Genomic DNA, 17553 nt, shown 5'->3' on the forward strand with positions numbered 1-17553 from the left:
TCAAAGAAAATATTTCGCTTCACAGAAAGAGAAAGGATAATTCGATTTTGCTTCACCTTTCAAATCCTAATATTTGCATCAGTGCTAGGTCAGGAGCGAAAATGGACAATATCGGTCCACTCCATCAAGTGCCTCCCCCAAAAAGCGTCGAAATTTTGAATTAACTTTTATAAAATGTAATGTAAGAGTCCGATTGTCTTCAGATTACACATATAGCAATATATTTTTTTAACCCAAGATCTGGTGTGAAGATAATTAAGCTCATAAAACGCGAAATTAACATGCGATCCCACATAGACTTGATACATTTCAATATTTCCATCAACAGTTGTTGTTTTTGCTATTAGCGCCATCTGTGGTAAGGAAAAGGAAATGGTTTGGCGTTATTTAATAACCGCAATTCTGGCCTACAACCAATTTAAGAATAACGTTTTTCGTTTAGATGGCGCTGTTAATAACGATGGAATACAAAGCTAATATAAATCATAGATGTCTCTCTAAATCTATGAAAAGTTAATAGTCTAATAGGAACATTCAAATAAGATTTAAGCATTTTTGTGTTTGCAATTTTCATACCAGTAGCACAATATATAATATTTTTTTGATGTTTCTTATCTATTTTGATGAATTACACTCACTCAGAAATACTCTTGACTATGGCTTGAATTCGGCCCATGTGCGACAAGTGTAACTGTTTTACTCCTTTGAAATGTTAAAATTTCTTCTGAAGCGATTAATATCTCGCCTTTGTTTATCTTTTTGCAGCGCAATTGTAAACATCCCTGTAGGAAACGTCAATGGCGAATAACTACAGACTTGCCTTATATAATCATATAATCACTTTCTTACTTTTGCTTTTGCTCTTCTTACTTCACTTTTTGCTGTGAATATTTATTTCTATTTAGAAATTATTATGGAGTCATTACTTATAATAAAAATTGTGTCACTTACATAGGTCAGATCTGCGATTTATTACACCCAGAGAAAAAATGACAACATCCGTGTATGAAATGACCACATCCGTGTATGATAGTGTATCAACCACGTTTGGTGTCAAAATGAGCACGCTGTTGTCATTTTGACACCGAGATTTTGGCAACGATTTCAACAACAGATGTGCATGAAATGAGCACATACGTGGTCATTTCGAGCACGCCCCGTTGTCAGATTGTCAACGCTTCGTTGTCAGATCGTCAACGCTTCGTTGTCAGATTGTCAACGCTCCGTTGTCGGATTGTCAACGCCCGTTGTCAGATTGAAATCAATGGTGGTCATTTTTTGATATCCGTTCCTTTTCCATTTTATACCCTTAGTAGAAGAAACGACATTTTTTGAAAAGTATTTTATTGAACGAAACCAATTACATAAATTCAATATAAATACATATTTGATTTAACAAAACAATTCGAATTACATATATTCAATGTATAGAAACAAATTAAATTAACTTAAATCTGAAATAAACTTTTCCATTATTCATAGGATATAAGTGAAATGGGTAAGTAATAAAATCTAAAATTGGTATTAAAAAAATTGTATCCTCATTCAGAGAACCAACTTCATACGATTGTAAATGGTAATCAAAGTTTTTAACTTTTACTTGGTTACATAAAATGTAAACATTTTCATTTTCAATTATTAAATGTTTAATTTTGAAAAGTTCAATTGCGGCATTATTTGTTGCTAAATAATAGTTTTTTTTATACCTAGTTCCCTTAAAAAAAATGTCATCAGACACTTTGCAATTTTGGTAATTTAAAACTGGCTTACTTTTTTTGTAACAATATTCCTCTTTTGCCAAATCTTCGATGGTATGCGTATTAATGATAACATTTGGTTCTAAGTTATCTTCGTGTTTTAATAAAAAATTGGAAAATTTCAATCCAGACTTAATAGATAATGAACGACAGGGATTTACTCTTGATGTAGTATTTCCTAAATAGGCTTTTGCTTCCTTGTGTTTAGCTTCGAATCTCATGCTCCAGAGATATTTAAGGGGACCACATTTTCGGATAGCTGTGGGATAGTGGACAAGAAAGTGGTGTTTCGGTTTTAACGAACCGTATAATGTTATATAAAGTGAATGGTGATCTCTAATTAATTCTTCCAATTTTATTAAATCGTCTTCTATATAACTTGGTCTTAAAAGTAAATCGATTATTTGTAATAATATTATAAAAACTTTCCAGTGATCGTTGGAGAAAGGAATTAAATCGCCTACCATTAAAGGTAAAAAATTAGTAAAACACATAGTTTCACTAGCTGTCATTTTTAAGTTATAGTTTTTCAATCTACATAAATCTAGTGGTCCAGATTTATTTCCCACTTCAATTTCTCCAAATTGGAATAAAGATTTTCTGCTGTTAATACAATCTAACGTAACAATATTTTCTTGAATCAGCCCGAGAATTACATTAGACATATCGTAGACACATATGCCCTCGAAAATGTCATGCATAATATCAAAACAAAAATTTTCAGTGACGTTAAAATTTGGTAAAGATTCGAAGATACACTTGTTTTTAATACCTGTTTCTTGAAAATTATTTTCCAATACATTTGAGTTGTAATTCTCTTGGTTTCTTAAACTATCTAAATGCTGAATTGCGTCGAATTGCATTTGGGACTTTTTTCTTCTACATACCCGGCAAAATCTTTTAGAGTTAAATGATTGCACGTAGCCTAAAATACTATTAACTGCTAAATTATCTCCAATAATTACACCTAAAATAAAATGCACCTTCTGAACACTTTGTTGAACACAAATTTCAACCCCTTCTTCTAGAATTTTTAACTCTTCTACAAGATTGTGAAATGAAACTTCATTTCCACGTTCTTTTAAATCCTTTGATGGTATAAACGCAGCAGTTAATATATAATCAAGTTTTGACAACAAGTGCTGTGGCATTGAAGGAAAGCTAATATAACAACCACATATGGAAAATGTATGGGTTCCAAGAGGATTATTAATTTGAAAATCATCCATGTAAAGGACATAGGGAATAACTAAATTGTACTGATATTTTAATAATTTAGTTTTATATAACTCACCGTTTGTAAAATTTTGTAAAACAGGTGAATTTAGGAATTTTTTGGAGTTTTCTAATGTCAAATCTAAGAGATTTGGAATTTTAAAAAGGGCACTTATCATGAATTTCAGTGGCATTATATAAATATTGGATAACTTTGGACCTAAACTGGGATTTCCGCTGATAACAATTTCCGAGACTTGATTGCTAATTACATAAACCTTTGGATCATCATAAAAGTTTAGTTCTTTTAAAATTTTTAAAAGTCTATATTCCGTTCTAGTTTCTTCGAAAGGATTTTTACAAAAGTTTAGTAAGTACCTTAAGTCTTCATAATTTGGATGATCAGTTATATATTTTTCAATTGTACATGAAATGGATGAAAGCAGAATTGAAACAGAATGTTGTATTTCTATAACATGATTTCTAGGCATATAGCTTTGACCATGTAATTGTAAAGACAGATATAAGGTTTTCTTTTTCAAAACATTTAAATCCTTTTCTATTGTATTGTTGTTAATAACAGTTTCACTGTTTGTATAATCATTTTCTTTTGATGATGACATTTCAACTGGCACATTAATGGCTTTAACCATTGGTGGAGCTTTTGTGTGATTCTTGTGAAGTTTTTCTAAATGAATTCTGAATGACGTAAATTTTGTAAATGTTTGCTTACAGTTGTCCTGAACGCATTGTACTTTTAAAAATTTAGTGGACATTAAATGGTCTGTTTTCAAATGAGCTATTAAAAGATTTGCCTTATCAAAATGCTTACGGCAACGAAAGCAAATATACATTTTGAATTGTACTTTAATTATTGTTGCAGAAATTAATAAGTGAAGTCAAATTAACTGATTTTATATCATATACAGTATTAATTTCATAAAAATATTTTTGGATAAAAATCCATGGAATTTGGCAGGCATTTGGATATTTTAAAGAAAGTGCATGAAAAATTTTAAAACATGTATCTAAACATTCGAGGAACGATTGAAATTTTAACAAATTGTGGTTAAAAAAAACATAAAAACCTTTTATATTGAAATCGGACAAACCCTCCACAATTATAAATGGCTGTATAGTTAATCCAGCATTGTAATACTTTTCAGTGACTGTATCAATTTGCCTTTTATAATCGTTAATTGTCGGTAGTCGCAGTACGAAACTTTCCTGCGAATCAGCTATTGTTACTTTTTTTCGTAATTTACCGTTTCCACATTTAAACCTAGCAGGTGATGGTAAAACTGAATTCAACAGTATTGCGTATATATAATCTTGAGCATCTGCAACCGAAATATAAAATAAATATTACTTTTAATGTTTATGATAAATCAGGAATTAAAATTTACCTATGCTGCTTGCCGTCAAAACATTTGCGAAGAGTTGTTTGCAATGTTCGTTATGAATATTTTTCCCATAATAATTGTAAATTTTTTTCTTAAATTGGTCCCATTTAGAAAGTAGAAGATTGCCTTTCTGTGGATACATAATATCGAAATCAATGTTGACCTAAAACGAAACATTAGTATCCATATACAAATAAATAGCTCATGGCTACTTACCAATTCTGAAGCTCTTGCATCGGACAACTTCGTCCATTCAAGGAGAAATGTATGGCTACTTAAATTTTTTATATCTCTTTGCCGTATGTTAAAAGATCTTTTCCATTTTTCGCAGATCGATCCCCAATCATTACATTCTCTTAGTAAGGAAGCTTTCAATGAATTTTCAACTGATTCATCAATTTCGGGAACATCTTTGTTACAAAAATTAGGAGATGTGTGAGTTGCTGCTTTGCTTGTGCTAGGCTCGGAAATCAAAAGCTTTATTCTTTTGGACTTCTTGTTTCTATACTTGGCATAAAGTTTTCCGCTTGCGTTGTTCTTTCCTTTTCTTGAAATGTAATAATAATCCTAAAAATAAAGACATATTATAAGTTAAGAAACTACATAATCAGATACGTTGTTTATATTGTTAATCTTACCCTCATTTCGTTTTCAAGAGGAAAAACGGAACAAATTTCATCCAATATGCGCATATAGTCTTGAGTGTAAAGAGTAACATTGTTGGTTAAAATATCTTCAATAATTATATTAATTATATCATCTCTTTGCTCGTCACTTAATTTCTTATTAACGCTACTACATTCAAGCGCTAGTTTCCCCTTCGAGGTATGTGTTAACAATTCCGTTAGATCCTATATTAAATAAAAAAACTACATTAACTATGCTTACACAAATATTACTCTTACCTTACCTCTGACAAAATTCCTTTGGCTTTTGAGCAGTTCGAACCTGTAGTGTCGGGAGTACCAGGAGTACTTGCAGGTGTCTCGTTGCGTTTCCACCATTCACCTATTTTAGATGGAACTGACATAGTTTCGTCATCAATCCCGAGCTATTGTTATGACAATATTAATACTGAGTTCAACTCTGTAAAACAAATAATACGTACCTTTCGTTTTTTCCAAGCAAAGAGCTTTTCTCTGAATTCAACACGCAGTCCCAATGGTGGCACTGCTTCCTTTAAATCTTCTTTTTTCAAGTACTGCAAGCTGCGAAATGTTACATGTGATGCTAAAAGAACAAAAAAGAAAATTCTTTGTTAATTACACTGATTAACTGAAAAATTCATTTTTATTTACTTACCTTTTAATTGTTCAAAAAGCGACTCCATATTTATTCCTTTTAAGAACTCCCTTAACATATAATCGTCCTCATTGTTTTCCGCATCTTGACTGCTGCAATGGTTTGTATCGCGAACCACAACAATATTGCCATCGATTTCTAACAACTCACCAATGATATTTTGAGGATCTTGCGAATTATTATTCATTTTCAATAAATTTTTTGCACAATGCGTCCTTTCTCTTTCAATAACACGGAAAAAATGGTAAATATGCAGCCGATTGCACACGAGTAAAAAAAATGACAACGGTGGTGCATGATTCATACACGGTAGTTGCTAAAATGGCAACGATCGTGTACGATTCATGCACGTCGGTGTACAAAGTAACAACGGTGGTGCATCATTATGCAGGTGGTGGTGCATAATTCATACACGACCGGTGTCATATTGACAACGACCGTGTGTGAATCATGCACCACCGTTGTCATTTTTTACTCGTGTGTAATCGGCTGCAATTACCAATATTACAAATGGACAAATTAAGCACGGCTGTTGTTGGTACCGAAAGTTGACCACGTCTCGGTGTCAATTTGAGCACGTTCGTGCACAATTCACCAACAGCCGTTGTTGAAAAATATAACAACGGGTCGTTGCGAAAATGACAACATACGTGCTTGATTTCGCAACGGGATTTTTCCCTCAGTGTACGCTTTAAAAAATATGCACTAAAGACTAACTGTACGGGCCGGCAACGGGGACCGACCAGCTAGTTTCAAATATATAAGTCGAGCAAAAATACAATAAATTCTTATTTATATTTTAAATAATCTAACCAAAAAAGTCCGATAAAACTTGTAAAAAATAATTAAGATAGGTCCAAACTATGATGAAGAATAATTTTGTGCTTGACGGCTTAAACCCTAAAATATGTTTTTAATATATAAGATTTACATTTATGATGTCATATGTAAAAAAGCGACTGACCCGAACTTTTAATACCCCCCACCATTTGGAAGGAACTTGAAAATTTTCAAAAAAAAAAAACTTCCGGAAAGTATCACTTAAATAAGTAGTAGTACCCATTACGAACTTCAAATATCAAATTTGAAATAATTCCGCTGAAAAATGTCGCTAAAATCATGAAATTACCGAATATCGGGATGTACCGTTATATGGGGGATATACGAGAACCTACATACGACTTTCTATTTGTCATAGGGTGTAGTACCCATTACGAACTTTAAATACGAAATTTGTTACAATTCCGGTGAATAATGTCGCATAAGTCATAAGAATGCCGAGTATTGGGAGCTATATGAAGACGTGGACCTGCATATAAAATTTTTTGTCATAGGCTGTCACTGAAATCATGAAAATACCGAATATCGGGAGGTACAGTTATATGGGGGCCATATAAAGACCTGCATACAAAAATTTTTGTCATGGGCTGTAGTACCCATTACGAACTTTAAATATGCAATTTGAGATAATTCCGGTAAATACTGTCGCTAAAATCATGAAAATACCGAATATCGGAAAGTACCGTTATATGGGTGCTATACTAAAACGTGGACCGACATAACCCATTTACGAACTTAGCCCGCCTACTGGTAAACTATGCATATATGCAAAATTTTAGCCTTCTATCTCATTTCGTTCAAAAGATAGCGTTATTACAACAGACAGACGGACGGACATCGCTAGATCGCCTTAGAATTTTACGCTAATCCAGAATATATATATATACTTTGTAGTGTCTATTATAAATATTTCGAGGAGTTACAAACGGAATGACAAAGTTAGCAAAGCAAATAATAAAATATTTACCTTGAGCGATGAGATGTATGTTATGAAAAGGATTTGGGAAAAGTATGTTGCCCTTAGACAATAAGAAATATACTGCATACGTCGAATTACAATGGAAGAAGAGCTAATCGAGAAGTTAGATTGCCATTTGCCAAGGAGCACATATCAAAATATTTTCATACCCTACACCACAAGGTGGTCAGGGTATTATGTCTTTGTGCATTTGTTTGTAACAGAGAAAAGGAAACGAGATAGACCCATAGTTCCTTTTGATGATCTGCATAGAATCACATTCTGAGTCGATTTATGCCTGTCCGTCCGTCCGCCGGCTGTCCAGTATTTTTGTAAACAAAGTACAGGTCGCATTTATTTCCCGATCCAGATGAAATTTTCCACAAATCATTTGTTTGGCCCAAGGACGAACCCTATTGAAATTGCTAAGCGGTCAAAATTTAGATATAGCTCCCATAAATATCTCCGTCCGATTTGTCTTTAATTGTGCACCAAACATGTAATATCAGCCCAAATAGTATGACATTTTACACAGTCGACCAAATTAGGCTTGAAAATAAGTATGCTCTATTTGATTTGATCGAAATCGGTTCAGATATGGCTACAGCCATGTTCATCCGATTTTTTGTTTTTGTCCTCCGCAGTGGTAATATGCACTCTGTAACAACAATATTTAAAATACTTTTGCAAAATATATCGAGATCGGTTCAGATTTGGACAAAGTTCCCATATATAACTTTGTCCGATTTGCCTTTTATTGTGCACCAAACGTGTAATATTTGTCCAAATGGGATAAAATTTGGTACTTACGACCGAATTGAAGTCTAGAAGCTAGTATGTTAAATTTGGTGAAGATCAGTTCAGATTTAGCTATCGCTGCCATATATATTGTTATATTTGTTCCCCACAGCCGTAAAATGCACTCCGTAAGAACAATATTCACGGAAATGTAAATACAGCTCACAAATATCTTTGCCAAATTTTATCGAGATTGGTTCAAATTTTGGGTATAGCTCCCATATATATCTTTATCCGATTTCAAGTTAATTGCTCACCAAATGGGCAATACAAGCCCGAATTGAAAATATAGAAATGCATCTTGAACTTTAAATTATAATTATAATCATAGCTTGTATGATTTAATTCTCCCATAAAAACTTTTAACTGTTATGTGAAGCTCTACTAAATATGTAAAGTGGTGTAGTGTATCATAAAGTCAGAACCGCCCGACTTTAAGACTTTATTTACTGGTTCACGGTCGAGAGCAAATTTAACCTTTTTGGTACAGATGATAGACCATATGTATGGAGAAAGGCCAATATGAAGCCACTGTGAAGAACGCTGATGTGTCAGTAATGGTGTGGGGTCCATTTTCAGCCTCTTGACCTGGTATTTTGCATTTTATTGAGGATATTATGGATCAGACTATGTTCCTTAAAATTTTGAAAGAGAGTTTGCCACTCTGCAAGGAAAAGATCGGCCTTGGCAAAGATTATTTTTTTATCAAGTGCCGTCATGGCTGCTATATATAATTCTCCCTACGTCATGGATACACCAGCCCAGAGTCCAAACATAAACCCCATGGAGAATCTATGAAGCTACATCGATGGAAAAATCCGCCAGCATACTATATCCTGCAAAGAAGATGTGAAGAAAGCTTTGTGGGAAGAATGGCAAAAAATTGAGCCTTAAATTGAGAAATACTTTAAATTATGCGAAGTGTACGAGTTTGGCTTTGGCATTGAAATATGATCTCTTTCAATATTTATTTATTTTTATACCCTCTACCATAGTACGGAGGGTATATTAAGTTTGTCATTCCGTTTGTAACACCTCGAAATATACATTTAAGACCCCACAAAGTAAAGTGTGCGTCTATCAGTCTGTCCGTCTATGGAAATCACTCTAGCTTCCGAACAAAATGAAGAAGGTTGATAAAATTTTACTTAAGTGTACATTATTTCTGCAAGACTTTTGGTATTGAAAATGGGCCATGAAAGTCAACGTTTTGGTATAGCCCCCATATAATGGTACCTCCCGATATTCGATATTTTGATGATTTTAGCGACATTATTCACCGGAATTGTTTCAAATTTGGTATTTAAAGTTCGTAATGGAACTACAGCCTATGACAGAAAATTGTCTGCAGGTCCACGTCTTCGTATAGCCCCCCTATAACGGTACCTCCCCATGTTCGGTATTTTGATGATTTTAGCGACATTATTCGACGGAATTGTTTCAAATTACGTATTTAGAGTTCGCAATGGGAACTACAGTCTGTGTCATAAAATTGTTTATGCAGGTGCAGGTCTTCGTATAGGCCCCATATATCAGTACCTTCCACATATTCGGTATTTTGACGATTTTAGGTACAATACGCACCGAAATTGTTTGAGATGTCGTATTTGAAGTTCGTAATGGATGCTACAGCCTGTGACAGAAAATTGTCTATGCTGGTCCAGGTCTTCGTATAGCTCTGATATAACGTTATCTCCCGATATTCGGTATTTTGATGATTTTAGCTACATTATTCACCGAATTTTATTTTTTTGAGTTTCGCATTTGAATATTGTAATGGCTTATGACAAAAGTCTATGTCTATGCAGGTCTACGTCGTCGTATAAACCCTAATATAACGGTTATATTCGGTATTTTTGAGATTTTTACAGCATTTTTAACGGATTTTATTTTATTGCAAGTTGCTAAATTCGTCGCAAATGTTGGAGATTATTCAAAGTTCGGCCCGGTCGAACTTACAGATTTTTTATTTGTTTTAAATCACTGACATAGTGTACTAACAAAATGTAAAAGAAAAACATTTTTTTGTAAATTTTGATTTTTGGAAGTTTTAAGAAAAACTTAGCTTGGAGCTACTGTGGGTCCAAGTGCTGATATTGTCCTGATTCAAGATCTTTTGAAAATTCCTTGCCATTCTTGCGCACCAATTTGACTGAAATTGACATTTGCTGTTTTCCAAATCTTCTTGAAATCAATATGTTCTATATATTGGTATTGCCTGATTTAAGGTCATTAAGCCACACCCAAAAATATACCACATCAAATTTCAAACACAATTTACCACAAATTATCCAAATACCTTAATAATGTCGACGTCACACAACAACCGGATACGAATATAACAAGATTCGTTAACCCTTAAAACTTTAAATTTACGAAGAAAAAAAAAACTGGAACAAATTAAAATAAGCAACTTATTATTCAACGGCTTATAATTAAAACGGCGATTTAATATTTTAATATTTATAATCATTGCTATTAAAAATATCATAACTTATTTCAACTCCATTAGGCGAAAAACCAAAAACCAATGATCTGTCGCTGGGTTAGACGATTGATTCCGATTAAATCATATTGAAATGAGGAAAAATGCAAATAAATATTGGCATGTTGTTTTTTTCTCTCTCCTCTGCCCCTTGCCTTGCGACTTTTACTCGATTTCACACCATCTGCAGCATGTATGTCACCCCAAATGACTACTGCTTTTATGCCACCTCAAAATGTTTGAAAAAAAAAAACGCTGCATAACTTTGAAGTTCAGATACATATTGAGCAAGAAACTGCGCATGATTTTTGGAATTTAGTGGGTTAATCGAATAGTTTAGTTAAGACGAGAAAAAAAGTTAAAAAATAAATAAATAAATGTTAATTTAACTTAAAGCGTTTTTTGTGGTCTCGTAAAATTATTTACGGAGACCAACCCAAAACGGAGACACCACGAAACCACCTAATAAAACTGGTAGGTGAAACGTAACACAAGTATACAAGTAGGGGCCACCGAGGCGACGAATGAAGGAGGGAGAGTGGGGCAAAGAAAATGCCGCCGAAAGACAAATACCGTTTTAATTAAGTAATTAACATAAAATTGCAGTATTTTTCATACCTATAACATAAACATCAATTAGCTATTCATTTATTGGAACGTTTATTGGAATGATCTACAATCCACAGTGGGCGCAGTGGTGAGTGAGAGAACAGGCTCTGATTGGAGGAAATACATAAACTACGATTACTCCTCCAGTACCGTTAATAGAAAAAAGTTACGCTCCCGTTGCCAAATTTTGTCATAACGTCGAAGGTATGAGGCATTCAGCATCAAATATAGTACGATGGTGGGCTTATTGTCGGGTTTAAGGGTCATAAGGTCGTTGGCATTTAAATAATCTGAAGGAGTTTGGCCCTTTTAATAGTTGGTAGTACAACTAATTGGCCATTATCTGTTTGCTTCGTTTTGCTTAAAAGCCGCTGAATTCGTTTTGTTTCCATTCCCTTGTTTTAAGACCATTCTGAACGACGAGAAAAGACATTAGTTTTTGTGACATATAAAACAGGTCCTTGGATCCTATATTGGCATAAAAGAGTTGGTAATTTACGTAGTTGAAGCTTGTTACTATGTCAGTCCAAGGTTCATTTTATACCCTCAGCCATATGGCTAGAGGTTAGGGTGAGAAAAAAAAACTGCAACAAAGTCAAACGCCATAATTTTTACATTTTTTTTTTAAATTTTATTGAAAGCAAGAAATGTCGGAAATAGCAGCAAATTTTAGAAAGAGTTCGAATTGGTCACCTTTGGCTCGAATTATGGCCTTCAAACGGCCAGTGAAACCGTCACACGCCCCAATGTTGCTCTGCGGTATTTTGGCATATTCCCGGCGAAGCGCTTGCTTGAGGTAATCGACACTTTGGTATTTTTATACCCTACACCAAAGTATGCATGGTATATTAAGTTTATCATTCCGTTTGTAACAGCACGAAATATGACAGGAGATTGTCAGTGCAGGTCCAAGTCTTCGTATAGCTCCCATATAACGGTACCTCCCGATAATCGGTATTTTGATGATTTTAGCGACATTATTCACCGGAATTGTTTCAAATTTGGTATTTGATGTTCGCAATGAGGAAGAATTGTCTGTGCAGGTCCACGTCTTCGTATAGCCCCCATATAAAGGTACTTCCCGATATTCGGTATTTTGACGACTATAGCGACATTATTCACCGATTTTTTTCTAAGTTTCGCATTTGAATATTGTAATGGCTTATGACAAAAGTTACCTATGCAGGTCCATGTCGTCGTATTGACCCTAATATAACAGCTACATTCGTTATTTCTAAGATTCTAACAGAATTTTTAACGAATTTTATTGTTTTTGAGAATTGCCACATACGTTCCAAAATGGTGGAGGGTATTCAAAGTTCCAGGCCGAACTTACAGTTTTTTTACTCCAGACACAATGGTCCAACGGATTGGTATCCGGAAATTTTGGTGGCTATTGTGCGCTGGAAATGAAGCGAAGAACCTAATTTTGTAACCATTCTTGGGTAGCGCGTGCTGAGTGCGATGGTGCTGAGTCCTGTTGGAATGTTCAAGGTATGCGGCCAAAATGTTTGCGTGCCCAAGGCTTTAATACACCCTCCAGAATATTTTCGCGATAATATTCGGCATTCTGATTGTCACGGTCGATTAATACGAGCGGATAGCGACCATCAGCTGTTATGGCGGCCCACACCATCACTATGGCTGGCGCTTGAGTTCTGGTGGCCAAGCGAAGGTGCACATTTTCAGCTGACCTCTTTGGCAAGTACACACGATCATTTTGTTTGTTTACAAACTGCTGGACAACGAATGTTTTCCCCTCGAAGAAAACCAAATTCGGCAGTTCACCACTTTCGGCCAAGCGAAGCAACTCTTTAGCTCTTTTGAGTCTATTTTCTTTCTGTTGCGGTGCAAGTTCGTGCACTTTTTGGAATTTCAATGGCTTTACCCCGAGCTTATTTTTCAATATTTGCCGAATGGAATATTGCGATATGATCAGATCACGAGCCATTTTTCGGCCACTGCGACGCGTGTTCTCGACCAAGTCGGTTCGTTACTTTTCGAACCCTTTCTGTTGATGTTGCTGTTTTCTTCCGTCCACTTCCTTAAGGTCGTGCTACGCTACCAGTATCACGGTAACGGGCGATGGTACGAGACTCAAAATATTTATTCACATTTAAATGCTGGAGTGCTTTAACGATAGCCACTTGTGGGTTTCCAGCCAATTATTAAGAAATCACACTATCACGCTTGAATTCCATCACGAATAATTTTTTTCTGGAAAATTCTCACCAAACAGCCATTGTACGCCTGTAAAAAGTATAATGAGCTGTGACTGGAATAATTTTAACAGCTTTCGGACGAGTAGCTTAGAAATGACAGCAGTCTGAAGTTGGTTGCAGTTTTTGCATCTCACTCTGTATAAGACTGACTTAGGTCAGATGTGTGACACTTTTTCATCTGTTTTGGTGCAATTATTTTAACGACTATGCCCACTGTGCGATTTTTGTTTTTGTCAACAGATCAGTGTATCGACATATTGCTTGTTGATTATCAGATTTTTATCACCATAATCAACAACTTCTGTTTGATGTTTTTTCTCACATTTCGTTACGAGACAAGGCAATGAAAGGAAAAAACCGGCAGCAGCAGCAACGCAAATCAAGCCAAAACAAGACAAAAACTGATCAACACCATGTGCCAGTAATCTTCAAAAGGTGATTTTGCCGATCGCTGAAATTAACACTCAACTTATGGCCGAAGGGCCATAGATATGCTAATGATGCAGCCAACATAACAGCATTTGTTGTTGTTGTTGTCAGTTGGTGCTTATTTTCGTGGCTAGTCGGATAATCGATACTTGGCCGCTTTCGGCTGATATTCATAATTTTTGGTATTGCCACCGCTCTTTTCTGTGACGTCCAAAAATACTTTATTGTCCATCTGTCCATTTCTAATTTAATCAGTATCTAGTTCATGAGATCGCCTCCGTTTCACCACCTCAACACCTAGCCAATAATCGAATACGCGTCAAACTAATAATCATAAAATACGCATTTGTTAAAAATTCGTTTTGATATTTTTTTCTGATTTGAATATAATTTTGTATCTCAGCTAATCGAAACAACAACAAATGCAGTACTCCAGATGGCAAAATGATGTAGGAAATTCTTGTTTCTTAATTACAAAGCGAGAGCTAAAATTTGAAAATAGGTTTTCTGTTTGTGACGCAAAATCAAAATTTGCATACAACTTAACGGTGGAAAGGAGATATTTTTGGAATATGTTCGAATCAAAAGCTTTATGAGGTTGTTGAATTGTCATCAAAAATTTGGTAGCTACATGAGCCATTATCCGCAATGCAAATAATGAAAACATAATGTTGTCTACATTACCAGTAGGACAAAGAAGAGAAATAAAACAAGTTAAATAGTATCAGTCGATATTGCCGACAGATGTATACCCTCAGCCAATGTTCGATTATTTAAATATATTTTCACTTCTGTTAGGATTATTCAAATTGTCGATCCTCTATGGAGTATGTTTCGAAGGAATGGGTCAATAATGACCATTTCATATCGGACCTAAATAAATATGATATAAATATTACGATATGCCAGGTTTGGACTATACTGGTTACTTCTTTAATTTTATATCAGATATGTGATAATTTGTAGAAAATGTTAACATTTGCGTGAGGTACCAGATATAGTCGGCCGAAGTATTTAATTTTCAAAAAAAAAAAATAAATAAATAAATAAATAAAATAAAAAATGAAAATAGACAAAAATATTGGTATTGGAAAAATTACAAGAAAATCGAAATCATAAATTCAATATCCATCTCAGGTTGCTGGTGGAGAGAAATATTGGGATAAAGCAAGTTGTAAAAATCGCTGACTTGTTTCGCAAGCTATGGCAGATAAAAGTATTGCAAATTGTGACCCTTTGTGGGTGAGGTACCAGAAGGGGTGCGCAGATATATATCATCTTCACAACAGATCTTGTGTTAGTAAAAAATTTTTTGTGTGTGAAATTTGAAGAGAATTGGGTGCTTATTTCGCTCTTTTTGATCGTTTTGTTTTTCCAAATCTTGAACCCTAGTTGGGGGAGGTATCAAAAGAAAAGGTTCCATATCTAGCATCTTATAACTGATCTTGTATTGATGGAAATATTGAGATGTACCATATCTGAAAGGAATCGGATGTTAATTTCGCGTCTTATGAGCTTCATGGATTTTTAAAATTTTGACTCTTTGTGGGCGAGGTACCAGAAAGAGTGGACCGATATATACCATCTTAACACCAGATCTAGGCATTATAAAAATATTGTGATATGCGAAATTTTAAGAAAATCAGATTCCTACATCACATTTTGTAAAAGTTATAATTATTCAAAAAATTTCCCTTTGTGGGGGAGGCACTCGCTGGAGTGGACTGATATTATCCATCCACCTGGTCTAGAATTGACGCAGATATTATATTAATTTCGACCTTTTGTGGGGGAGGTACCAGAAGGAGCTCACCGATTTATACCACTTTAACACCAAATCTTGGGTTTATAAAATTATTGGGAAATGTAAAATTTGAAGACAATCGGATTTTTACATCACATTTTATTAGAGTTGTTATTATTCAAAGTTTTGACCCTTTGTGTGGTAGGTACTTTATGGAGTGGACCGATATTGTCCATTTTCGCACCTGACGTAGTGCTGATTTGCAAAGTTGGAGGAAAATCGAATTATCTTTTCTCATTCTTTGCAGAAAATATATTTTTTGAAAATTTCGACTTTTTGTGGGGGAGGTGCCTAAAGGAGTGGACCGATATTGCTCATCTCCGAACTCGATCTAAGTTTGACAAAAAGATTACGATGTACCAAGTTTGGATCCTGAAATTTGATATCGGACGGACGAACATCGCTAGATCGAATCCAAATGTCCTGAAACGGATTTGGTCCAAAGAGACCTAGGGTATAAAAACCGTTATTTCGACTAGGAACGTTTTGACCGTATCAAATGATATATACCCTAGCCATATGGCTGAGGGTATAAAAATCAGCTAAGTTCAACCGACGGACTTTTAATATCCTACATCATTTGGAAGAAACTTGCAAATTTAAAAAAAAAACCGTCGAAAATGAGAACCTTTAGTTAATCAATTATCGTCCAATGCTGTAGTACTCAATTTGAAACAATTCCGGTGAATAGTGTAGCTAAAATCAGCAAAGTGCCAAAAACCGTTATAAGTGAGCTATATGAAGACGAGGACCTGCATAGACAATTTTCCGACATAGTTTGTAGTACCCATTACGAAATTTTAAACAATCCCGGTGATTAATGTCGCTAAAAGCATTAAAATACCGAATATCGGTAGGTACCTTTACATGGGGGCTATACGAAAACGTGAACCGACATGCCACATTTACGAAATGTAGTAGGTTGATAAAGTTTCACTCAGATGTGTGTTTGTTTGGCATTACTTTTGTTATTGAATATGGGCTAGGTATAGTCAATTCTCTGCCATAGGAGGTAGTACCCACTACGAACTCCAAATACTAAACACAATCATAAAATCACCGAATAATGGGAGGTACAGTTATAAATAGGTGGTTTAGAAACAGGTACTACAAGTGCACGAAAAGTACTAAATAGTACTATATTTGGTACAATTTGTTATTGGTGAACATATATCGCTTGAAAGCTGGCATTTTTACTTAGAGTCGCTGTTCATGTGTAGTCTGGAAAAATGGAGGTGGTCTCGGTATTGTGTACTATAATTGTACGAAAAATACTGAATGGTGCTATTATATTTGATATTGAGTGATGGGATAGAGATAAAATTCTGAAATTTGATATTTAGTTTACTGATGGTATCTGTGTTTGAGATTTGGTAGTTCTCTGTTAGTATTTGAGGTTGATATATGCAGATTGTTATGAAAGTACTTACTTTAAACTAAATGCTACTAAGTTGAGAATTGGTTGAAAGGATTGTTATTGATGTCACTGTTGGTGTCTAGGGTTTACATACGAGGACGTTGAAAGAGTTTGGAAAAGAAAAATTGGATGTGGGTCCATGTGCAATTTTTATACTTAAATTCTCCCCGGTAAAATTCAAAATCAAAGATTTTGAAGACTTTTTGGTGTTAAAGGCAAATATTTTCTAATTTTTATTTCCGGAAAAAAGAAAATATTTGAATAATATAAAAAACCTTGAAAGTCTGAAAGTTTAGATCGATGCATGAAGTTTT

The 17553-nt window shown here is 34.6% G+C and overlaps 1 protein-coding gene across 1 annotated transcript; it reads right to left on the minus strand.

The window, feature by feature from the left end:
• Positions 1-321: 321 nt before the first annotated feature.
• LOC131806845 (uncharacterized) lies at positions 322-6305 on the minus strand. Its single transcript, XM_059131631.1, has 6 exons — positions 5484-6305; positions 5286-5426; positions 5014-5226; positions 4592-4942; positions 4385-4538; positions 322-353 (listed from the first exon to the last, which is right to left on the minus strand). The coding sequence occupies exons 2-6, from the start codon at positions 5403-5405 to the stop codon at positions 322-324; spliced, it is 870 nt and encodes a 289-aa protein (XP_058987614.1). The 5' UTR covers positions 5406-5426; positions 5484-6305.
• Positions 6306-17553: the final 11248 nt, after the last annotated feature.

Source organism: Musca domestica, unplaced genomic scaffold (assembly GCF_030504385.1).
Source record: "Musca domestica strain aabys unplaced genomic scaffold, Musca_domestica.polishedcontigs.V.1.1 9, whole genome shotgun sequence".
NCBI lineage: Eukaryota > Metazoa > Arthropoda > Insecta > Diptera > Muscidae > Musca > Musca domestica.